The 26,242-nt window shown below is 48.0% G+C and overlaps 1 protein-coding gene across 5 annotated transcripts in view; it reads left to right on the forward strand.

The window, feature by feature from the left end:
- The window catches only part of cux1a (cut-like homeobox 1a), a 147,744-nt gene that overhangs the window by 62,385 nt on the left and 59,117 nt on the right, over window positions 1–26,242 (forward strand). For all 5 annotated transcript variants that reach the window (XM_029249440.1, XM_029249438.1, XM_029249439.1 and 2 more), the window contains exons 3-8: window positions 6–53; window positions 12,575–12,653; window positions 18,740–18,877; window positions 20,001–20,124; window positions 23,172–23,248; window positions 23,721–23,787. In XM_029249440.1, the coding sequence (XP_029105273.1) occupies window positions 6–53; window positions 12,575–12,653; window positions 18,740–18,877; window positions 20,001–20,124; window positions 23,172–23,248; window positions 23,721–23,787 (533 nt within the window). The remainder of the gene's footprint in view (window positions 1–5; window positions 54–12,574; window positions 12,654–18,739; window positions 18,878–20,000; window positions 20,125–23,171; window positions 23,249–23,720; window positions 23,788–26,242) is intronic.

Raw genomic sequence — 26,242 nt, forward strand, 5'->3', positions numbered from 1 at the left:
CACAGGATCTGCGCAAGCAGGTAGCTCCGCTGCTGAAGGGCTTCCAGGCAGAGGTGAGTCTGCTCTCTCCCGACATGCACACGCGTGTGGTTGCAGCTCCTGTTCTCTGATGGTCTTCATGAGATGCACGTGCCTTCTTTCCAACTGCAGTGGATGTGAAAGCAGCACCAGATATGCATCCAAGCACATACAGTTGTGCGAAAGTTTGTGAACCGTTTGGAATGAGATTTGATCTTCATTCAAGTAATAGTCTTATTTAACATACAACATACATTTATTAAACAAATGATTTCAACAGTCATGGTCATTGATGGAGAAAGCATGTGAACATGTAGAGTATCGATGTATTGAAAAGAGGGTCAATGGAGTTACCTGCTTTTCACCGTCGAATTCTGTTGCGCTGCATTACGGCTTGATCCGAGCAGATTTCTGAAGACCTCAGAAGAGTTGACTTATAAGGCTGGAAAGGGTTGCAAAAGGATTTCTGAAGACTTGGACCTCCATCAGTCAGGCAGATTGCTGACTTTCTTTCATTCTTTCAAGTTGCTTCTCTCTCTAGGAGTGGGTGTCCTACAAATTTCAGTGCAAGGGTATGCAATGCCAACACTAAAACATCATCCCAAAGGTGAAGCATGGTGGAGGGAGTGTAATGCTGTGGGGCTGCTTTGCTGCCTTGGGGCCTGGGCAGCTTATACTCAATGAATTGTGAGTTAAATCAGGAAATTCTACAGCAGAATGTCATGGTGTCTGTCACTGATCTAAAACTAAAAAGAAGTTTGGTCAGGAAATATGACAACAATCCAAACCATAGAAGTAAATCATCAACAGACTGGCAAGGCAGAAGTGAAACCTCACTTTCAGAATCGTGATCTGAGGCAGAGCGTTCAAGCAAGACATCCAAAGCATATAAATGACATTTTTGCCTTGTCTCACCTTCTCTATATGGTTCTGTCTGCCTTCATCATGCTCCCACCAGACCTCCTGCATACTCAGAACACGGCCAGGCCATGTTAACTGTACGTGTTGCCTTGTAGCCCATCAGACCTGCCTCCAGTCTTCGGTTCACAAAACTCAGTGTGTGAATGTTCTTGAGAATAAGCGCCTTCAGTTCTTCGATTGCACTTGTGTTTTTTGTGTCATCAAAGCAACAAGCCTCGTTTTGCCACTTACTTTAGGTAAGCAGCTTCCTTATGCTCGGTTTGGACAATTTAGCAGCTGCGGTGAGAATGGGCTGTGGTTGGATATTTGAACGCCCATCCTTAGCGGATGTGCTGTTTGTTTTGCTGGCGGTATATGTGTGTGACCCTGAACGATTCGATCTGGCAGCGCAGCAAATATCATGGTGTAGCGTTGTACCACTGTAGCGGTGTTCAGCGCCATCCGAAAGTGTTTGCGTGACTTTCGTCGTACGCGTTGTCAGGGAAGTGTGCGAGAAAGCAGTACCTCTGGCTTCCTGGCCACCGTCCTCTGCTAATCTCTCTCTCTCTCTCTCTCACACACACACACACACACACACTGCTTGTCCCGAGGGGGGTTGCGGTGAGCCGGAGCCTAAGCTGGCAACACGGGGCGCGAGGCTGGAGGGGGAGGGGACGTACTCAGGACGGGACATCAGTCCATCGCAAGGCACCCCAAGCAGGACTCGAATCCCAGGCCCACCGGAGAGCAGGCACAGACCAAACCCCCCGCGCCACCGCACCCCCCTCTCCTAATCACCCTTCGGCAAATCACCGCATTCCTATGGTGAGAAGGCATCCGAGATCATGGCGCCCGCATAGCTACTCTGCGACGCTTCTTCCCTTCCGTCACCTTCCGCGAGAACGTGAATCCGTCCCATTTAGCGCTGAAGGACGACTCTTCATCCGGGCCACTTTGTGATGTGTGATGAATTCGCGACAAATACGGCGTCTTCTCCCTTCTCCCCCTACAAGCGAAGTGACATCCATAAAACTATGTAAGTGTGATTTGTAAAGGCAAATGCATAATGAGCATTGCTGATTGCAATTTAGTCTGGCCTCATGCATAGTGCACACTTAATTTGCCATTGATGAGGGGAAGGATGAAACCACTTAAAGCGCTGACAGTTCTCTGATGCGTCTGATAAAATGTAAACACGCGTTTTCTGACTTGCATTGCAATAGATTTGATGGCAGCTGTGTTCGTGGACCCGTCCCGCTCGTCTTCGCCCGCCTTCCATTCCGGCCTTGCTCGCGCCGAGACGGGAACGTGATGTATTAAACGGGGTACTTGCGTTCCGTGACCCCTGAACCCCGGCCTTGCAGACGCGGAGAAATCTCCCATCAGGCACCGGTGTTGAGCTGCAGGTTGCTCTGCGAGCCCATTGATCTGATAAGGGTTTAGATTATTCCTCCTACAGCAGCGCATTCCTATTACAGCTACTCTTATCGGGGACCCCGGCGTCGCCTTCATTCCCAGGTCTCGGTTACCAGCGGTGTCCTTCACGCTCCGCTGTTGTCGTGGGCGACTCCACGGGGTGGTGGAAGGGAGTGACTAAGGCAATGGCGCTGATGATGATGAAGACTCTGGTGACTGGGGGTGCTGAGACAGGGCAGGTGTGGATGTGATGCGAATGCGCATTGTCTAACTCGGAACCTGAAAGCCTGTATGGGACTGCGCGCCGTGTGCCTCGATGTGTTACGTTCGTTAAGTTAGCAAAAATCGACGTATGTCTCGAGAGTAAGCAAAAGTGCGTTATGTTCAGACATGCGGGTGTCCAAGCTGAGAACTTAGATTTGATCGCGGTACCTACCTTGAATAACTCCAATAAAAATTACCCAGTTGTAATAACTGGACAAAGACAACTAAATGAACAAACAATATGTTAAATAATATGAAAATATATGCAGTGCTCTAAACCAGGTGACAAGGCATCCACATGCACATATATAACCTTCTTATAGGAGGGGAGGGACAGGGCATTAGAGAAAAAGTGATCAAAAGTGATGAACGGTTGTGTGATATAACTATGAAGATGTTAGACTGGGAGAGAAGTGGGTCTTGAAGTGATGCATTTTAAGACTTCTTGACTTCAGCAGTTCTGAGGGACAGACGGAGCTCATTTCGCTACCTCGGATCCAAATCCGGGAACCCGTATACGGTACTTTCAGCTGCGGTCGACTTGCGAGAGGGACCGAGGGTCCAGAATTGGCGGAATTTAGCAGTCCTGCTGGTGTGTAGGAAGTGATCTGGCCCTGTAGGTATTGGGGTGTTACTGTCATCCTCTGTGTGTGTGCGCGCGAGCGCATGTGTGTCGTCTTGTCACATCCCATCCCTTGAGCACTGTGTCGAAACTTACTCCAGCTAACTTGGCATCACCCCGGCGATAGCACTACCCCTCCTTTTTCCTTCTGGACATCAGTTTTGCTTTCTCTTCCCACGTCTGTAGCGTGTCCCTCCTCACGTAGCGTTCCGGCACCGCCTGGCATCCGTTCGTTCGGACCGTTCCGATGCACAGATCTCGTCTCCAAATGCCGCCGTCGCCTGACGCCAGATCCCTTCCTGCTTAAAATTTTCCTGCTATTTCATCAAAAAAAACTTTTTTTTTTTTTTTTCTTTCTTCACCGTCAGCTACGTCTTAGTCCGTGATAGAAGTCAGGTTCTGTTTTCATGCTCTATATTTAGGTGGAAAACTGAAACGTGGGAGGGGTGAAATACCATGACAACACTCGGTGATTCACCAAACCGCAGCGTCTGCATCTGTTTCCCCGGCGGACCCTGGCCAGGTCTCGTCCTCTTAGGTAACCGCTCTGTTCTGATCAGATGTTGCCGCCGACGACGGGCCCTGCTGGGGCAGGAGCTTGCTTTTGCGGTACTTCTACCCATCCACGTGGACGTGATAACGGACGCCCCCGCGCTGCCCTGTCCCGGGCACTTTGCCGCCCGCGCCACATAGAGAGCAGAAAGCTCCTGCGTGCCGCGAGTCAATAATTGGTCAGTTGCCGTTATCGGACAGCCCTGCTGTGCGGCGGCACTAAATATAGAACCCTGGGCAGGAAATCCCTAATAAGAATCTGAGTGCGGATGGGGTTTAATAAAAGAAAAGAGAAATAATGCTCCCGTTTCAGCCCAGGAGCCCCTAAAAATAACTTGGGTAGGTTTTGTGTGTGCAGTAATATTCCAGTTTTGTTGTGGATGTGAAACCGTTCCGTATATAGCGCGAGTCATACGACGAATCCAGTGCCACGTTGTGAAAAATTCAGCATTTCTGGTTAGAGCGAAAGCGTCGGTCGAATTTTAGGGTTTACGAACGCCCTATACGGGTGGGTATTGTTCTGAGTGTTAAACATTCCTGCATATGCCGTGTTGGTGAATAACGCATTTACGAAAGGCAATAAACAAGCTAAGCGCTTGCGTAATAAGTGTATTCAAATATCCTTGAGGTCCGTGTCCGAGAAGATTGCTAAGCAGAGCACGAAATGAGCGTCGTTGAATCCGTCCTTATAGAGAACGTCTACGCCGAGCGTTAGCGCGACGTCTGCTGGAATTATGGTCGCTGTAGTTGCTGGGCAGCGCTGTACTCCGGCGTAGTTAATGTAAACGCGACGCGGCACAAGAGACCGAGGCTTCCGTGGGGCAGCAGGTGGCGTGGTGCTTACAGCCGTCGTCCCGCAATCTGAAGGGTGCGAGTTCAAATCCCATGACTGCTGTACTACCCTTGATCAAGGGTCATCGGTATCAAAAGTGATCGAGGTCTGGGTGTAGGAATAAATGCAAATCAAGGTACAACCGAAGACGCTGACGAGTGATATCCGTAGACTTATTTTGAGGCGGTCTTGCCTGGAGCGGTTTTGCGTTTGTCTGATGTTTTTCTCCGAAGCGACTCGCATTGTGGAGTTGCAATTATTTACCCATTTATACAGCTGGGTAATTTGTCCCGGAATAATTTAGGGTAAGTGCCTTGTTCAAGGCTACTCCAGCTGGAGGTGGGCTTCAAACCTGCACCCTTCGGGACCAAAGGCAAGAGCTCTAACCACCGCGCAGCCAGCTGCCCCCTACGAGTTTTCCCTCGCAGATTATAAAATAGCTGAAAGATGATTATTCATCTCTAACTTCCTGTACATTGTGATGGATCCGGTCCAGCCTCCCAACACGCTTTGTGTCAACAGCATGCGTACGGTCACGTCTCGTTCGGCGACGCACATTTTTTACCATATTTACCTTTTCCATTCATTTAGCTGCTGCTTTTTCTCAGTTTATATAGCTGGGTAATTTTTCTGGAGTTTATTCAGGGTGAGTTCCTTGATGGAGGCTAATATAGGAGGAAGTGGGATTCAAGCCCGGATCCTTCGGCTGTGGGATGACGACTCCGGCCAGTCTGACACCAGCTACGCCAGTACATCTCCAGCGTACGTGCCGCTTTGTGCCGCTACGAGTGGATCGTTTGCTGTGGCCCGTCTTCTGTGTTTGGCTTTTCTCAGGTTTTACCGTTTGAGGTAATGGGCCTGGTTAAATATTTTCTGCTCTGAAATACCCTGCATCATCTCCGTTTAGACACGGTGCAAGATTCCGGAATTGGAGCCGATCTTCGGGGCACAGAAAGATACTTCATCTCTCCGAGCTCTCGCCGCCATGTTATGTCTTTTTGGTTTTTTCCACAGATTATAAATGCTACTCGTGAATTTTGTGGTGCTCCTAGTAAGTATGTCCTGTATGGGATCGTTCTGCAGTCCGGGGTGTTCTGGGTGTTCTGCTGGTGGGGATCGGGTGATCTTAGCAAACCCTCCTGAGAATCGAGGGGTTGTTTAGTTTGTGTGCGTGCGCGCGCCCGTCCCCTCGGCACAATCCATGACGAGCGGCCGCTTCCTTCCCCGCCAGGAAATGAGTGCAGCGGTGGCAGCGCTCAAGTCCAAACGCGGGGCAGCTCCACGTCGCCCCCTGCTGGGGCCTCGCTCCCGCTCTGCCTCGCACCCGTCGCTGAGATGTTCGGTGGCCACGTCATCCACCTCCCAGGATTTCGACTTGCCGTTTAGCACTGCGTTTATCCTCAGAAAGCCCGACTAGCAGGATGACTCCGCCGTCCCTCCGCAGCTCCCCCCTGAACTGGGTCTCTCCCCCCACCGAATCCTCCGCAGACGTTTGCAGGCATGTTTGATAGCAAATTAACTTCGGGGGGAGAGCAGGAAAGCAGCACATGTCACGCGAACGTTGCATGGAATATTCAGTGACTAAGACGTTAAATGAGATGCTAATGAATAAGGGTTAGAGCTCGTCCTCTAAGGGCACCTTGGGGGCCTGCGCACAATCACTGTGATATTTTCAAAAGCAAGCCCATGGCAGCAATACAAATGGACAGGAGGACCTCGGAGAGAAGCGGATCGGCGCTGGAGTCGGGGAGGAGCCGCGTGGACCGACCGCGTCGGGCCCCATTTGGAGTAACTGCGCTATCGTTTCGGATGGCTGTCGTGCGGAGGAGCGCCGAGAATGTGGGAGCTCTGAGTGCCGGCCGCTCGGGGAGGGGAGCTGGCGGCTCGCGCCGCGATGGCATCAGATCAACTCTGCATCCTGGCAAACGCCGAGAAGCCGTTGGGAGAGGGGGTGGGATGTCTCTCCACCCTCGTCTGCTCTCGCAGGCCCACATCTCCGGCGACATCTGTCCTGTAAATAATTTGACCTGCTAAGCAGATGAAGGATGGACGCGCGCTGGGGTCCGCCGGCAGACGCCGCACGGCCCCAACGGTGTCGTCTCTCGTTGATCCCTGCTCGCAACCGGCAACTTTAACTTTTTTTTGCGGTCCAAAATGTTTCAGTGGTAGGAAGTTGTGTACGCTGTTCAATCCTGAAAGAATTTCTCAGTGACCATTGAGCTCTTGATCACATCCCCTCAACCTGCTGTGTCCCTTCCTTGTCCACTTTGTTGTGTGTGTGTGTGTGTGTGTGTGTGTGTATATATATTATATACACTGTACAGTATATGTATGTGTGTATATATTAAGCTGATGCTTTTCTTCAAAGTAGTTTTAACTTCCACTCGCTTTCACATTTATACAGCTAGGTAGTCTTTGCTGTATCATTTCAAAATAAGTTTTTTTTGATCAAGGGTATTACAGCAGGAGGAGTGTTCAAATCCAAAAATGTTCAGATTCCCAGACAACACCCCTGAACTACAGTAGCTGCTGTGCCCCATTATGACTGAGAACTCCTGTAGCACAATATTTACTGGGACTGTGTTCTTTCCATGGAAAATAAACCTCATTCAGCATATAAAAACCTTCTCTTTAGTATAGACTAACAAAAACAAAGCCGATGTTTTTACAATTTTTTTTTGCTTAGCAGATGCTTTTTTTTTCAAAGCGACTTACAGTGGATTCTATGTAGCGTTATGAGCCCCCACACCTTATTCACCAAGGTGATTTTACACTGCTAGATACACTACTTAAAATGGGTCACTTATCCATATATCAGTGGAACACTCTCTCACTATGGCATTAGCACACTATGAGGGAACCTGAACAGCATGTCTTTGGACTGCAGGAGGAAACCAGAGCACCCAGAGAAACCCCACACAGACTGAGCAGGGATTGAACCCATGTTCTCTTGCACCACCCAGGTGTTGAGAGACAGCAGTGCTATCTGTATATATTTATGTACTCATTTTCATATATGAATTTCACACAGTACTTTAACACCCCCCGCATAAAGCAGCCTAAAAGGGTGCTTCTGTTTTACAAACCTGAGGCATAGCAGATGTGGCCAGGTCCTGCTGTGTGGCAGGTCGGGGGTTCGAGTCCTGCTTGGGGTGCCTTGCGATGGACTGGTGTCCCCTCCCCCTTCAGCCTTACCCCCTGTGTTAGGCTTCAGCTTGCTGCGACCCCACTTGGGGCAAGCGGTTCAGACAGCATGTGTGTAAACCCAAGGTTTTCTTTTTTTTCCCCATTTTTAAGAGTACTACAGGAGGAGGTGGGGTTTGAACCTAGAGTATTCCATTGTGAGGTGGCAATTCTAACCACTACACCACCTGCTTCGCCTGTTTATTCTTGCAGACCTCTGGGACTATTGAGTTTTCGGGAGGATATGTATTCAGGTGATACAGAACGCTGCTGCCCGAGTTATGTTTGACCTGCCGAAGTGTACCCATGTATCTCCCCTCCTCTTCCCTGCATTGACTTCCTAGAGCTGCCCGAATACAATTCAGGACTCTGGTTACAGCCTACAAAAGCATCAATGGACCTGCTCCCTGATATCTACAACACCTGATCATCCGCTACACTCTTCCACCTATGCCTACTTGGTGGTCCTGTGTGCAAAAAGTCCAAAAGCACAAATGTTTTCAGTTCTCGCCCAATGTGGTGGAATGACTTCCCCCTCTCCCTCAGATTTGCTGAATCTCTGCGTATATTCGGAAAAAGGTCTTAAAACTCACCTCTTCCGGACTCGCTTCTCCCGCGATCTATTAAGTTCGCGTAAATCCTCATGCGCTATAACCTTGAGATCATAACCGTTTAACAACGGATCAGCCTTCACGCAGCTACTAGTGCGATGTGCATGTGTTCATATGGTGGAAGGTAAATTAACGGTGCTTTAGCATCATGTGTAAGTATTCATGGAAGTCTTTCTGTCGATGTAATGAAGACATTGTATTTTCTGTGAGATGTACGTCGCTTTGGAGAAAAGCATCTGCAAAATGAATAAATGTATTCGTATCCTGTGACTGTATAGCAGGCCGCTAACACCTTAGTAGTAGTGCAATGTAAAAAAAAAAAAAAACAAAAAAAGGTGTATTCTGCACGTCATACGCATTCCTTTTGCTGTCTCGGATAGGTGGGACTTTGTGATTCAGGTCATGCCGCGGTCACGTCAACGCAGGTGACGTGCCGGCGTCCCAGTGCTGCCTCTAGCGAGTCCGAGAGCTTACCCCGGGCGCCGTTCTGCGTGGATGCTCTGCCGCTGGGGAGGGGGACGCCGCAGTGTTGGGCAGGGGATCGTGCGGTTGTAATTCCCACTTTAAAGGAAGCCGCAAAGCCAGTAATCCCCTTCGCCCCCCCTCCCCGAGCCGTGGATCACCAGATCGGGAATGCTAAAGATTAAAGCCCGATCTGCAATTACAGGGGCAGCTTGGGTCAGCGCCCGCGTGGGGCTCAGGGCGTCTTCTGGACCGGACTCTGCCGTGAGCTCTCTCTCGCAGCCCCCAGCTCCCTCGCTGCGTCAACCGCACCCGGGTAGTAACCAGGTCTATTTTAGGCGCTCCCTTTGCGTACGAGATGCCCGGACCGTGCGGATGCCCCCCGTCGGCAGCAGGCGCCAGGCGTCGTCCCGATATAGCCGTCCGGGGCTCTCTGGGTACCCGAAGAGCTGTTCGCATAACCCGTCACGTGGTCCTCCTCGGCCGTGAACGTCGCGAGCGTGACGGCAGGGAAGCGAGCGGCTGTCACTGGGAGGCGACCCTCGCCGCCGCCGGCACCGACACGGTTAACCACGCTCACGGAGGCTAAAACCTGTTATATCCTTTTATTTCCTCGTTTCGCTTTTTAATATTTTTTTTTCTCAAGCCAAACTCTCTGTAGCATGTGCTTTTTGTTTGTCAGGATCAATATTTCTGTCCAATCTCTGCCAAGTGGGCTGGGACTTTAATTGTTCCATCTGTGCGGGAGAACTTGGCCGTGCCTACTTTGATCCAGATGTTTTCCATCAGAAGGAGCCATCTGAAAAGATTTAATTTCTTTCCCATAAGAATGAAAATTGACTCGTGCATATAGCCTATTTACAGTGGCAACTGCCGTTTTCCATAAATCAGCCCATGCTGGGACTCGCTGGAAATTTGCAGACGGGTTTTTTTTTTTTTTTTAAATTTATTTTTTCAATTGTCCTGTTACACAAAAATGCCAATTTGTATTTATCGGATGAGGTTGGTTTTCCATGGGTGGAGCACAGGTCTCACACTGCGGTACGGGAGCTGTTGGGTATAATGGGGCACAGCAAACGGTGTCGTTTAGGGCTGTTTTGGGTTCGCATCCCCCTACAGCTGTAGTGCCGTTAGAAACCCTTAGTGCTGATACTGTAAGAAAATCCCGCTGTATGAACTGGTACACTCATTGGTGTGCATTTTGACTTCCTTACATTGTACTCTCCTTGGAAAAAGACCTCAGTTAAAGAAGAATAATGTACTAGTATTCACATTAACCCATTTCGCTGATTCTTTTGTCCAAAGTGATTTAAAGTGTTAGGCTCCTTACAGTGATTTACCAATTTTTACAGCTGGATAATTTTTACTAGTAGGTAGCTTGATCAAGGGTAATGCACCTCTAGGTGGGATTGAATCTTCGGACCCAAAGGCAGCAGCTCTAAATACGACGCTACCTGCTACACCCTAACAAAACCAAGTATTGCTGGAATGAAGGAAAAGGCAGGTGAAATACAAGAGATAGAAATAAATACAACTAAAGATGGAGAACAACAGTTGATTGTTCTTGGATGGCTAGATGTTTTTTAAAAAAAAAAAAAAAAAAAAACCTAAAACTTTGTGCTCCTAGTTGAACAATTACAGCAAAACATGTTTAATACACTCATTTCAGCAGTGTTTGGTACAGTTCTGATTTGTGTGTTGCTTTTCTACCACGGCCGCTGGTAGCGCAGGGGTTAGAGCTGCTGCTTTTGGACCCAAAGGTTGCAGGTTTGAGTCTTACCTCCAAATGGACTACCCTCGAGCAAGGTTAGGTCTACTTACCCTAAATTGCTCCGGTAAAAATTACCCAGCTTGCATAAATAGGGAAATAATTGTGAGTACTTTAACATGGTAAGTCACTTCGGAGAAAAGTGTCAGGTAAAGGTCTCATTGTATCGTGATATGCGCTTTCACCTCTGACTTTCAAGATTTCATTTGTGTGTGTGTGAGTCAGCAGTGCTTATTGCGCTTGAGCGAACACTGCCCCCTATGGGTGGGATCCTCAAATGGAAAGGGGCTCATACTGTCAGAATATTTTATGATTGACAGTTGCTGTGTTGTTATGTGAAATGTACGTTTCTACATTGCTTTAAGGTAGAGAATGAGCGTGTGAGGGAGAGCGGTGAAGTAGGAGGTGGATCCAAAGGCTACGTCGGTGCGCTCTGAGCGGCTGGAGGAAGAAGCGCTTCCCGCACTTTCAACGCTTCCCGACACCTGCCATGTGCTGCCGATCAGGCCTACAAATGCACCGCATGCTTGCGCTCCGCTTCCCTGGCAACATTGACCCAATTTACGTTTGGTCCACTTTGGCTTCAGCCCAGTTTGGCCCCGCTACCCCCTGGCACAGTGACAGCGGCCGCTATAGGCCCCCAGGTGGTTGACATCCACTACTGGGGAGCTGTCTCGGTCGTAAGAGAAGCCTACGACAGGCTGCGGGATCTTGGCATGCCCGTACCTGTGGGTGCACGGCGGCGCCCCCCCTCCCCCGCTCGAGGCCCGAGCAGGCCGGGGGCCAGCCGCCGAGAGTCTGATCTGTGTTTGACCGCCTTTTCAGGCGGAGTGGATACAGGGAGCCGCTTTAAGCGACTTCGCACTCAGGAGCAGGGTGCAAAACCCCACTCGGAGCCCATTAAAGCCCTGTATTACAATCGCATATTTGCTGGAAGCCGCCACATTATTTGTGTATTAATATTCGGATGTTTTGCCATTTTGGAAGCGCCAGCTGTTGCGGTAGCAGAAATTAAAAGGCTATTAAAGTTATTCTGGTCATTACAGGCTTTCAGGGTCACGCAGTACTTTAAGTGCATCAGTCATCGTTGGAACAGCTGACAAATACTGTGGAATGCACGTCCTGGGTATTATGGGATGTGCAGACGCCTTTTCCAAATGGAGGGCGGATGAGTTTGGTTGTCATCGCACAGGCTGGTGTGCGTCACCTCCTGTGATGTTCCTAACATTTTTTAATTAATAGCTAGAATACTTCATGTTCATGTCATGCTGTCTTGTATCTGTTGGTTTGATTATCTCTAAAACAAATTATGCATTTACAGTTAATCATTCATTATATTTATTCCAAAGTTATTTATAATGTGAGATTTGTATCCTAGCTGCTTATAATGAATTGCCCATTTATTCAAAAATGTCATTTTTACTGTCACTTCAGGGTAAGTACCTTGCTCACAGGTACTACATCATGAGCTGGGACCCTGTCAGTTAATATGATTATAAGTGTCTAACCAGAGGAGTGTATGAAAATAATGCAGCACTTGATCAACACACACTCTTTCTCTGTTACCTCCTTTTAATTTGTTTAACCAGCGCAGAAGGTCAGGTTGTCTATTTTTGGCTTTCAGAGTCAGTGTTCCATTCTGGTTGTGATTCATTAACACAATCATGTGGTTTTTGTGCTTTTCGAAAATAAAGAGTCTGGAGGCTAATTTTAGTTTTGGCTCTGGACTTTGAAAGGAGATACTTAGATGTGCTTGTCTGCGGAGCGCTTCATCGCGTCTGGCCTTCAATCGAGTCGAATTGCCGCAACATCGCCGGAGCGGCGAGGACAGGCTTGTCCGAAATGGCTCTCGTGTCCTCGGAGCCATCGTGCATGCGTTTCCTCGTGAATGTGCGCACGTGTGTTTTGCTGTGTCGGTGTCACTCCACCTCTGCTCTCCCTTACAGATCGACGCCTTGAGTAAAAGAAGTAAAGAGTCGGAGGCTGCCTTCTTGAACGTATATAAGAGATTAATCGATGCCCCAGGTAAGGATGTTAACCGTTGAACTCAACCCCCACCGTGTAGTATCTGCCGGGCCTTTCAGTGCATAATATTTGTGTTTGCAAGGCTTTCGCTCCCTTTTTCATGGCGCTCCAGCACTTCTCAGAGTTCCCGGCACACGTCGGTCCTGTGCAAGCAGCCATGTTTGTTGCGAAGGGAGGCTTAGGGCTCTATGGAGACTGGCGGGGACTGGTGGAGACCGTCCACCATTTCCCCAAAGCCATGTACCGCTGCAGCGATGCTGGGTCGTCCGCAGCCCCCGTGCGGCCGAAACGCTCGTCCCGCTAGCTTGACACGACTCGCAGATCCCAGAGCCCACTGATATGGATGAGCGGCACCCCTCGTGTGCTTCCCCGACGTAGGATAATCTGTGTGTGTGTTGTCTGCATGCGACTGGATTTGTATGCTGCTCTCTGCATGTCTGTGCCCGTCTGTCCTCACTCATGTCTGCTTCTTATACTTGTGTGTGTGTGTGCGCACACCCGTGCGCAAATCTGAGTATACACGTATGCGTATAAGGTTTGTGTGTGTCCGCGTAGGCGAGGGTGTGTGCTCAAGACGGAGCCACTGTAAGCTCGTATGTGTAATGCTTGTATTTGTGCCAGTCTGGGAATGTCTGCGTGTGTTTATCCATTTAATCTAGTGCCTGTATTTTCTTGTCTGAGTGCCTATATCTGTCTCTGGGTGTGATGCTTGCGTGACTGATTATCTTTAAATAGGTGCCTGTGTTTGTGTGTGACACTGGTGCACAGCCGACGTCTCCTTGGCTGCCTTCCCGCTTCCTGCTGAAGGAGTCCTCAAGTGCACTGGCAGAGGGCTCACACAATGCAAATGATACACACACTGATATATATAATATATATATATGATATATTCTGTATGCACACATACAGTATGTTCATACACTTGTGTTCCAAAGTTTGGAATTACCCCAAAATGTTTGTTTTTGAAAGAATTAATACTTTATCAAGGTACCACTATAATTAAAAATATAACCAATTTGTCATTAATAATGTTACTGCTTTAAATGACTGATTCATAATTTTTTTTTTTTTTTTTTTTTTTTACATATGACTGCAAAGCTGCATCTCCAGTGTTTACTCTAGTGTCCTAATAGTAAACTCTAAAGGCAATGGTCAAGAAACATTTGTAATTGTTAGCACAGCTGAAACCTGTTATTCTGTTTGAGAAGCAAGTAAATTCTCTTTCCTTGGGTTACAAGGTACTGGCGTTCCTAAAGTTTATTTCTGGGTTAAAAAATGGCCAAAATGAAACGGCTTTCTCTAGAAATACATAAGTGTATTGTATGCTTTGTGAAATCAAGGTTATTCCATTTGTCAGATTGCAAAGAAACTGAAGGTTTCTTACAAAAGGTGTCTACTACTGTCTTCAGAGAGGAGGGTAAACTGGATCTAACAGGATAGAAAAAGAAGCAGTAGGCATAGATGCTTAACTGCACAAGACGAGAGGTACATCAGAGTCTGTAGTTTGAGAAACAGACCTCTTACAGGTCCACAGTTGGCTGTTTCCTTAAATAGTACACTCCAAATACCAGTGAAAAGATGACTCTGGGATGCTGACCTTAGAGGCACAGTTTCAAAGAAAGAAAAAAAAAAAAAAAAACATATCTGAAACTGACTAATGAAAAGAAAGGTTAAAATGTGCAAAAGAATACGAGACACTGGGCAGTGGATGACTGAAAAAGAGCATTATGAATGAATGAGTCTAAATTTGAGGTGTTTAGATCAAGGTGAAGAACATATTTGAGATGTAGAGCAATTGTAAAGATGCTGGAGGAGTGCTTGACACCTCCTGTCAAGCATGGCGGAGGAAGTGTAATGCTATGGGGCGCTCTGGAAGGAATAATGCACTGGAAAGGTTGCCACTCTTTTACGACATAATGCAATCCCCTGTGGGCAGCACTTGATTGGTGCAAATTTCATCATGCAGCAAGACAACAATCCGAAGCGTACATCTAAGCTATGCAAACCCTATTTTGTGAAGTAACGGGAAGCCAGAGTATTGTCTTTGGACTGGCCAGCAATGGAGGATTCGATGCGTAGAACATATATTTCAAATAAAGTTAACGTTATGACATTTTTAATTGTATTACATATCATTTCTGATCAGTTAATGCTATCAAAAACATGAACATGTCTGGGTAACTCAACTTTTGAACACAATAGTATTCATGGTGTATATATGACATATTTAAAAACGAATACTTATTCTGAGCACACGCAATGCAAATGACGCACATACACGGTGTCCATAAATGAGTACCCAGAGTATAGTAGGTAATAATGTGAAGTTTCAGCAACCTGTTCCCTTTGGGTATCTGTGGATTCTCAAACTGATTTTGCTGCTAACCAAATGAAAGCAGTTTGCATGTTTACCACCGTCTCCTTGGAAACAAATGGTCTGCCACTGTTCCTTCCCATTTCCGGTTCTTGTTTCCAAGATTTTATTCTTCCACAACTTTATTGACTTCACACCAGATGGATTCTTTGCATACTTTGTTCTGAACAATCACTGAACATTTACAGGTGATTTTGTTTCCATGTTGTTTTTTTTTTTCTTTCTTTCTCAGTGATAGGTGCCTGACACATTCTTGAGGGTTGCTGGTGGTGGATGTGTGAATCCAATGCACATGCACAAAAACCAGCCCCTGCAAAAGAACTCCTCCTCACAAGAAAGCTGCAAGAAGAAAACAAATTAGATTCTTCACTAAAAATGCATTTCATACAACTGGACCTCAACTTATAAACAGATTTCTGGTCCCACATGTGTTCCTAAGTCCAGCCTCTGTGTCACAGTCAATAAAAACTTCATAGAAACATGCTTCTGTTTACTCATGGGTTAGTTTGTCTTAAAAAAAAAAAAAAAAAAAAACTGTCTAAGACACTAAAAATTTGCTGTAAAAATTTTTTATTCTTTTTTCATTGGCTGCCTATCCAGTGCAGGGTCTTATTGTTTTTCTCTACCACAGAAATTGTAGACAGTAAAATGAAGAAAAGTTAATTAAAATTAACCTGGGGAAATGTCTGTCTTTTATAAGTTGAATTCCCACAGCGTCCTGCCTCCTGAGGCCTGATCCATTTCCACGGGTCCTCGCAGGAACAGTTGCATCGTTGCCCGTCCTCAAAGGGCCATGCGGACAACAGTCTAAGTGGTGTGTGTGAAGATGGACCCCCTTTTGTCCGGCTGCCGAGAGCTGGCACTGTACCCCGCAGCATCCTCTCTAACTGGCACAAGTCCTTGTTCAAATTATAATAGTTTGTTGGTCCGATGCTTTTTTCGAAAGTGACTTAGCGTCATCTACATCTGTTTACCCAATTTAGTCAGCAGGGTAGTTTTTACACCATCAATTTAGGGTAAATGCCTTGTTCAAGGGCAGCGCGTCAGAATGCGGAGTTCAAACCTACGACCTTTGGATCCAAAAGCAGCAGCTTTAACCATTGTCTGCTTCCCCATATATACGTCAGTGTGTGCGCACGCACGCACGTACATAGGAAAAGGAAGAGAGTTGTGTTGCTCTTTGCTGAAGTGTCGCATAGAGCTGTTTCACCGGTAGCACTACCTTTAAGACATCTGACATTCTCCAGGGGTGTGGTGACTATTTCTGTCTGTGGAGGAGGCTCATTTACGTCACACACCTAGCAATCTCTTGGTATCTTTCATTTGGGCACTGAAGCGGACCTGGTGGCGTGCGGCAGCCTGCGAGTTCCAGTAGAAGTATGACATGCACATCAGGGCCCATCACGCTGTTGTGCGCCGCCGCTCTGTTCTCTTGCGTCAGTCTTAATGGTTCGAGTCCCTAAAAGCTCCAGTTGGGCATATGCTCCTGCGTCACTTTGCTCTCTGTGGCTTCTTCGGCACACGGCTGTCTGCGGCCTACAACTTCCATCTTCTGACTCGATCCCGCTGCCACCCCCTCCACTTTGCCCCCCCCCCCCATTTCTCCCTTCCCAGCGGGGCTCTGGGGGCTAATGTAATCATATGATTACATAATTAACCCAGCTGTCTCATTAAAGAAAATCAACTGGAATTGGGGCATAATTAGTCATACAGCAATTAGTATGCCGATGACGGGCACTGATGGGAAGGTCTACTATGGGCTGCGTTTCAGGGGCTCCCCAAGTGAGGAGACTCCGCCGCCTTGGACCGACGAGTCCCGCAGTCCCACCAGGGATCGTCCCTATAGGACGGTTTGATGCAGGAGGACAGTAAACCCTAAATAGGTCATCGCCATCACTCGTTGCTCTGCCTTCCGTTGTGTATGTGCACATTCAAACGAGTAGCAGGGGCAGCAGGTGGCGTAGTGGTTAGAGTAGGTGCACTGCACTCCACAGATCTAGGTTCAAATCCCCCCTTCTCCTGTAGTACCCTTTCATAAGGTACGAATCTCAAATTGATTTGGTAAAAATGACCCCGTGGTATAAACTGGTAAGTCGCTCTAAGTAGTTTAACGCTGTAAGTTGAAAGTGTTAAATAAATAAATGTGAGTGTATATATAGGTGGGAGTGGGGTGCAGTGGGTTGGACCGGGTCCTGCTCTCCGGTGGGTCTGGGGTTCGAGTCCCGCTTGGGGTGCCTTGTGACGGACTGGCATCCCGTCCTGGGTGTGTCCCCTCTTCACCGTCACATGGGTTTCACTTGCACTGAGCCACGGGTTTGAGGTGAAAAATGACCCGACAACGTGTGCTACGCTGACCGCATTCCCGCGTACACTCTTTGCCTCATCTTTCAGCTTCTGCCTTTTCTCTCTGTGCTGCTCTGAAGTCCTGCTCGTATTTTCTCGCCACTGGTACGGTGACCCTCCGTCTGATGGTGTGTGCGTATGTGTGATCTGCCCTGGTCGAACCTGCTTCGCGCACTCAGGTGTGCGATCAGATGTTTTCCTGGCACCCTACCAAATTTGAGATTTGCAGAGTGCCTGCTTTTAATACCTGTGCTGCTCCCTGAAAAAGCACAGGAGCGGTTACTCGGTGGGTTGTTAGTATCTGAAGTCACAGGGCAGACGTAGGTGGGCGGCGGATGACTGAAGCCACGCTGATTTTGTTGCATAAATATGACCTGCGTGGTAATTCTTTGCCAAAGTGGCTACATGCACTCTACATATGGTCTCGTTTATCTTCTCTAGGAGTAAAAGAGTAAAAGGCTCAGTTCTGCAGTACTTTTTCAGCTGTTCACTTTACAAAGATAGCTAGCTAGACAGATAGATGGACTTTATTGATCCCAGAGGGAAAGTGCACAGGGGCTACAGCAGGATAAATATAACAGCTCTTGGCAAGACATACAGCATATGTACAGACTTCACACCAGGCAGTGACAGAAAGGACAGCAGAGTAGCATAGAAATAACTAAATAATGCTGACATAGACAGAAAGTAGTGGGGAAAAAATAGACTAATGCAAGATAGGTAAAGTTTTTTTTTAAAAAAAAAAAAAAAGAAAAACTACCACTGAAAGATCAGTACCGCTCCTATAATAAGGGACCGGTATCATTCTTACAGCATGAGGGCTCTTTATAGCACCTAATGGCCATTAGCAAGAATGATGTCAGGTAGCTCTTTGGAAGAGCTCAACTGGACTAGGGTATTGCTGAATGTACTCCACTGTTTAACCAGGGTGGTGTACAGAAGGTGAGAATCATTGTGCGTGATGGTTTAGTCTGCTGGCATCATCTGTAGAGGGTGATACCTTCATCTCCTATGTCCTCCAGTGTTTGTGAGACTCCCAGGGCATTCATTCAGCCTGTAAAAGCTGTGGTGGAGTACAGATCAGGGAGGTCTCGGGCCTTCCTTCTGGCTTGAGAGCCGGAGGCACGTGGTGTCTTCCTGCCAAGGAAGCGTGCGTGTGCCGGAGGAAGCCGAGCCAGGCGGCCCACTGACCTCTACTCAGGTACAGCTCAGCTCTGCCGAGGGATCGGCGGGCCTTCGAGGGGTTGGTACCCGTCCATGGGTCCTTAGAGGAACGGCTACGGCAAACTGGCATGGCACCAAACCCAGTGTGAGACACGCTCTCATTTCGAGTGGTGCTGATGAGCATGTGCTTCTGCCCTCTTTGCAGACCCAACGCTGGCCCTGGAGGCTGGTCAGCAGCTGCAGTTGAAGGTACAGAGAATGCACGACGTGGAGACGGAGAACCAGAAGCTGCGCGAGACGCTAGAGGAGTACAACAAGGGCTTTGCTGACGTCAAGAATCACGGTAAGCCGCAAAGGCCTGCCGCGAACGTGGCCCAACAGCACCGTGGTCTGAAGTGTGTGCAGCCCTTAGCAGAACGGTAACTCTCAGAGGCCACGGATCGTCCTCTTGTGAACTCGGAGCCCTTGTCTCTGCCGCTCCCCACTTGCTGAGACCTAATTGAACCTGCTCTGTGCCAGAAATATTTTATTTTGCCATTGATCTCCTCCCCCATCAATTCCATGATGCCTAGGTGGCTGGTCTTGAGGATATCCCACCCCAGCAGACCCACCCGTAATGCCTACTCCCCCCGCGGAATCCCCAACACGCACACACACACGCGTGCACACACCCCCGCACCACCGCCACGAGTCCCGCATTCTTCTCAGCTGAGGCCATTGATCCCCCGCAACCTAAATGTTTAAAGTTCAATTTAACAGTTAAGGGGTAAAAGGTCTCTAAAGGGACTCGTTGCCATTGATTATGTGTCAGGGCTGAAACGTTGGAGTTTAAATCACAGTAGAGCAGGGAATAAAAGTCGAGAGAAAGGTGGTGGCGGCAGCAGCAGCGGATTTGTGTGATTTTGTGTGTGTGTGTGTGTGTGTGTGTGTGTGAGAGAGAGACAGGTGGGAGGGTGCAGAGGGGTCTTCTCTCTCTCACACACACACACACACACACACACACACAGGCGTTTCTCCTGTTCACTTACCCACATAACAGGTATCCCCAAAGCCATTTTGAGAAACAAGGATCTATGAATAAACAGATGGGAAGAAAACTCTTGGGACTGGAACCAAGGCAGGGAAATAGAACAAAAGTACCAAAAATGCTTATTACACATTTTATTTTCAGTTATTTAGTTTGAGTGAGACTTGAGCTGCATGTGTTTTTGTGCCTGCAAGTTGCTTGCAAGGTCTTTATCATAGTTTGCCTTTATAGGTCTAGCAACTTTAGAGAAATCTGAGATCCGTTTCTCTTCTTGGTATTGAGGACTAAATCAGAGGGCCACATGGAAGTTTATTATGGCTTAATGTAAACATTATGGCAGTGATTACAGGGTAGCAGCATGCTTTCCGGATCTTTCAGAGTACCCACGATCAACCGACACACACCTAACGAAGCCCTGGTCTCTCATGCTTGCAAACAGAGGTCACAATTAAAGCGCTTAAGGAGAAGATCAGGGAGTACGAGCAGTCCTTGCAGAACCAGGCAGAAGATCTGGCCCAGGAGAAGGAGCAACAGCTTCACAATGACTATGCAGAGAAGGAGAGGTGAGTTGAGTGTGGGGGTCAACAGTGCATGCTCATTGGTGGCCCTTGTTTATCATAAGGGTTTATAAAACATAATGTTCATAAGATTAATGGTAGCTTAACAACCAAGTATGTTTCCCCATACAAGAGACTGGATATGGTGGATGCTCCTTCAGATACATTCAACATGCTGAACATCAAAGTTGCAGTAACACATTTTGAAGAAGATATAATAAATCAGTGGTATAATAATGGTGCAAACAGTAAAGTGTAAGACACCATTATGGACACCGTTTATTAAAAAGGGAGCGTTTGTCTGCTAAATGAATTAATATAAATATTTAATCACCGTGCACTGTGATGTGTGATGCTCAGAAGTCTAAGGTAGTTGTCTTTAGTGCATCTTGTAGGAACTGGCCTTGGGGGGCGTTGATGGGCACGTTGCGGACGAGCCGTCGTGAGGTCTCTGTGGTGGAAGCTCAGTGAAGCCCTTGCCCCCAACCTTTGGCCAGCTGTCAGTGCAGGTATTGATAAAGGGATAGGGTCTGGACCACCATCACCCAGCATAGGAGAAGACAAAAACAAGCCGTGGGATTATGAAAACGGGATGTTTTCGGGGCAGGCATCAGTGTGAGATGGCAGCTTTAAGCGGAGTTATGCAGCTTGGCAAAGGAAACTGTAGATGGAATAGGAACAGTGGTAAAGATGCAGGATGGGGCCTATTGCCTGCTGAATGCTAAGTACCCAAGACTGGTTCCATTTTAAACACAGATCACTGTGTCTGGGTATTTCCAAAGGTGCACTCTGTCTGTTTTTAAGGACCTCAATGCGTAGTTATGCCAGCGTTTTGTTTTTGGAGGAATTGGACCTGCTTTTTTTTTCTCTCCCCAAAAGCCCTAATCCAATTGTCTAGTAATACCTTTAATTCCGAGACATTTGTTTATGAATCGACTGTAATACCTCCTTTATGATAATACCATAGCCCTGATCGCACCAGCATGACACCCTCTTGACCTTTATTTGTCGGGTATTTTTCTGTCCCTTCGTGGAAGTGCGTAGCAGACAATTCCCCCTCCGGTTTGCAATGGCATTGTGGAACCTAACGGTACGTTAACCTGTTTCGTGACCTTTTCGCAGAATTCCCTTAACAATAGGTGTCCTAATTCTGCCCTCATGGATTACCACTGGCTGTAGAGAATGGGGCTATGAATATAAGGCAGGTGTGCCGCTCTGACCTTGTAATGAGCACAAGATGATGGACTTACTGAGTGCACAATAACAGGCTTACTTTTGGGGGGGGTTGTCTGCTTAACAGAAATGTGGGGATTCATTTCTTTTCTGTGGGGTATTTTTTTATCCTACTGTCATCCTGTAATGTTTCTGCACCAAGTATTTGAATCCAGCGTAACATACATAAACATTCAGAGATAAATACATTTGGATTGAAATTTATTTATTTTATTTATTTATTTATTCGGCTGCAGCTTTTCTCCGAATCAGCTAACAGTGATTTATCCATTTATACAGCTGGGTAATTCTTACTGGAACAATTCAGGATTAGTGCCTTAATCAAGGGCACTACGGCAAGTGGTGGGATTTGAACTTGGCTCCTTCACATGCGAGGTGGCATCTTTAACCACAACACCGCCTGCTGGATGTTTGTATGGAGTTGTTAACTGTTTGCTTGCTGGTGAACTGTTAGTGTATTTGCTTGGTGATGAACATAATTGTTGTTATACAGGGGAAAAGTAACAAACGCCCTTATGGAAAATTAAAATGATGTATTTTTGTGTGTTATGTTGGAGGAAGTGCAGCTGTAGTCCGTGTGTGTTTTTACCCTATACTGTTGCGCTCTTCAGTAAATTATGTCTGTACTGGCCTGATTATATATAATACCATACTACCATGTTGTACCATAAATCTCCCTCTCACCCCAACATGAGGTGGTGTGAGCGTGTCTTCCTCAAGCTCGGGTCCTCTACCGGAGGCCTTGGAGTTTGAGGATTCTGCCTGGTATCTTAGCTGTTCTTAGGACTGCGCTCTTCTGGACAGAGGCTTCAGATGTTGTTCCCGGAATCTGCTGGAGCCGCTCTCCCAGTTTAGGGGTCGCAGCCCGAGTGCTCCTATTACCACTGGGCCCATTCTGGACTTCACCTTCGTCTCTTCTTCCTCATCACATCACCTCTTTCCATATTCCAGATGTGCATTCAATTACTGCTGCGCTGATACTTTTTTTGTGAGCTCTTTCGATGTAACAGTAGTGCCACGACCACGCCAGACCGGACCAGAGTATTAAGGGCCCAGGCCTGAGGGTGGCTGCTGACTCTCTGGATAAGCCCAGCATTTGGCCCTGCGCATAGAACTCCCAGCACGCTTTGCTTCTGGCACAGAACCTGTACATATTGCCTCAAAGCATTTTAAACTCCATTTAACTCAATTCAGCTTCAGATACCTTTGTGGTTAGACAGATGCCTGGAATAGCTAGAGTCTATTAAACAGAAATATTGAACACATCTTTGAATTCCCTTGCATAATTTGCCGTGTTCCTCAACATGGTGTTGAGGGATGTACATTTTTAAGGATAACAACATATTCCTTCAGTGGTCCTGATGAAATGGATACACACTGCAGCAGTTGCCGATGCACCGTTTGCTTTTGAAGGTGCTTTTCTGGACGAAAGGAGGCCAAGTCCACAGAACTCAAGTCCAGATCGAAGGACAATGTGGCAGACTGTTCTCTTAACTGTAGGACATGTATATTTAATTTAGGCTCCTTTATATAGCAGTGGAGTGAGTCAATGGCATCTCTTAGGAAGCCTGTTGCTGTTGGGCGGGCAAAAGCCTGGCTGCTGTGTGTCCTGTGTCTTGGGTTATTAATATCCCAGACAGTGGTTGTCTACAAAGCACTCCCTAAAAGCACTGCTTTATTACCTAAAAATAAAACCCTCATGCTCGGGGGGGGGGGGAGGTTGGTTGATGTGGAACAGTGACTTTGATGCTTGGCCATCTCAGAGATGGCCTTTCCTGCCGCCAAGTCAGTCCAACGCTTCCTTTCCTGTGCACCTCTAGGAAGCTGCAGGAAAACCAGGAATCCGTAGCCTCCAAGCTGGAGGAGGCCAACCAGAAGGCGCAGGCCCTCCAGACAGGTAAACCAGACCACCATACGTTCTTGAAATTTGAAATCTTCCAGACACTCCTGCTATAACCAGGGCATCTGTGTTGACAGACAGGCTGTGACGTGGCCCTTCCGACACATGGCCAATGCTAACACTATCACTATTGGGCCCTGCCATTCACAGACAAGAGCGCACTTGTCAGGCTCCCAATGTGTCCCTACGCACATCCTAATGCATCTGAGAGAACTATGAACGGTACCAGACTGGACCCTCGGTGTTTTTTTTGTGCCCTCAGCTACTAAGTGACTAGGCCATGGTTGTCTTGTCCTTCACACTCACCACGGCTCACCCAACACGTCCCGTTCGAATGGATCCCCTCTGCTGTCATGCGGCACAAGGGAGCATGTTGGCACAGACTGTCTCATGGCTTCTGTTGAACTTCCCCGCAGTATGGTTTGACCCTGAAGCCCTCCAGTTCTGTTGATCCCTGTCTGTCTTTCAGCACTTAAGGAAACTCAGTCGGAGCTTCAGGAACTGAAGATCAAGTATGAAAAAGAGTCCACAGCAAAGTAAGTTCTTCTGTTGTCCTGCTGTGTGATTTCAGTCAGATGTGTTCATTTAGCAGTTGCGTTTTTCCAGTGCAATGTACAGCGATTATTCAATAATATTTATCTGACACCTTTATCCAAGACGATTTACAATGCTGGATAGACTGCACTGAACTCCCTCCAAGCGTTGAGCCATGTATACACATCTATACACAAGAGCGATGTAACACACACACACACACACACACACACACTATGGGCAGTTTAGAGTCACCAGTCCACCTGAAATACCTGTCTTTAGACGGTGGAGAAAAAATCTGAATACTCTAGAGGAAACCCATGAGCACGTTGGGGAAAACATTCGGCTTTCTCGCAGACTGAGTCAGATTCGAACCCACACCCAAATGCACAACCGAGGCGCTACACCACTGCACTTTTCTACAACAGGGATAAAAAGCTTACAGACTAGAGGAAGTATGTACAGGACCTTGGTTTGCACACCATGTGAATGCACCTGTCTCTGTGGAAACAAATATCGGTGTATTTTTAGGGTCGTTGTCCAGTCAAGTTTCGTGTTACCGTTCATGATATCTCTCACTCAGCTCGTCGTAGTCTTGGGTCTTGGGGACGGGCTGCTGACAGCAGAGCACTTTGCCTTCCTCCAGTCATCAAGAGTGATTGCCAGATGCCGACATCCTTAAGTACACATTAGTTATGCACCAAAATAATGTAAAACAATATCCTTACTCCCATGTTTTTCGTGTTCTTCCAAAATAGCGGCTGTGTGCATGGGAGGTCTGCAGCGATGTTCTGTACGGACTGCGGTGACTTGAAAGATGTGGTGCGAGGCGAGCGCCCAGGTAGGCGCCGTAGGGGTGGTCGGCTGTAGGCGGTGATCTACATGTCATGCTGACACGCAGGAATGCCGCCAGTTGCGAAGCCACTCCCTCAACCCCCCAAGGGCCTTTGGGTGCTTACCACCCAGCTGTTGGAAGCTCCTTAATTATAACCGCAGCGATAAAGCAGGGGGGAGAACAGGGGGCCTTTGAAGTGAAGAAGACCCATGTCGTCGTGGTGCTTTGGCTGCCTTCCCCCTCACACCACCACCACCCGGGGGGTCTTCTATCCTACCTGTGTTCCCACAGGAGCTGGTGTCCCATAGACGCTGTGGGAGGGCACCTATGTTCCTCACCCATCACTCACCCAGTGAGACTGCTCCCAGCCATACTCCCCATCCACCCACCCACTATGGCTGTCACCCACCCTGCCAATTCACATCGATATCTGTTGTCCCAACTGCGCTCTGGCCCTGCTTCTCTGTGGCCGACACCCGCGGCCCAGCCTTTACCACGTGGGCAGCTCTATGTTTTCTGTTTGCCTTCAGATCCTCTGTTTTAATGAGACCCTTTCATGGTCCCTGCTGCCTTCGCTGCGCTCGGTTCATACCAGCGGGACCGGGCCACGGGTTGTGAGCGAAGGCAGCTCTCGTTGAAACGGCGCAGTTTGCACGCGGCCTTAGATGTGTAAATGTTCGTCTGGGTTCTGTCTGATGGCTGGTCTTAACAAATGATGGCACTGACAGGTGATGTGCTGTGAGTCAGACTTGCCTGTCAGTCACGGTGGGTAAAAAGTCAAAATGCAAAGAAAAAGGAAGGAAAAAAAAGCAGCTGAAGACCTGTGTGTGGAGAAGGGCACGCAAGGAGCTTTGCTCGTGTTTTTTTTTTATTATTTAGCTTTTTTCTTTTTTTTTGAGTTTTTTGAAATTTTGAAAAAGCTGAAAACATTTTGTAGCAGTAAGCGTGTCTGTTTGTTTACCATTGTGTGAGCGCTATCCGAGATCAATGGAGATGAACGGCTGTGCCCCCACCCCTCCGTACCCCCCGCTTGTCTGTGCGCCGTTCCTTTCTCCAAGGCTTTGAGTGTGACAAGCATCCCGCGTCTGCGTGTGTTCTCACACGCTTCACATACCGAGGAATTGCTCCGCCCGCACCGCGGCTCCTGTGTGGCTCAGCTGTCGGATTAATCTGGGCGGGGGCGTGCGGGAAGGTGTGTGTGTGTGCGTGTGTGTGTGTGCGCGTGCAGAGGGGGAACTCTGAGGAGCACCCCCCTTTCCTTTTGTCATTTTCCGAGCAAACCGAAGCTCCTCCAGTCTCCGCAGCATGTGTGCTGCTTTGTGTGAATCTCCTCGCGCTCGCAGCCAGAAAATAAAGGTCTCCGTCTCGTCTCGACACACCGCTCCTCAGGTCTGATCCACTGACACGGCACCCTCCGTGAAGGTGCCGCTCGGGGTTGGGGCACGGAAATCGAGCATGAGCTGAAAGGAGGGCGGTCCGTATCGTGTGAGGTGCAGCAGCGCCCCTCGCAGGTCCTGTTCCTCCGAGCGCCTTCGTGTGACGGAGAAGCTCCAGGGCAGTAGGCAGCGCGCCTCTCAGGCCTGCAGCGGGATTGCCGCGTGCTCAGTGCCCATCCGCCATTC

The sequence above is a fragment of the Scleropages formosus genome, chromosome 25, assembly GCF_900964775.1.
Source record: "Scleropages formosus chromosome 25, fSclFor1.1, whole genome shotgun sequence".
In the NCBI taxonomy this organism is placed as follows: domain Eukaryota; kingdom Metazoa; phylum Chordata; class Actinopteri; order Osteoglossiformes; family Osteoglossidae; genus Scleropages; species Scleropages formosus.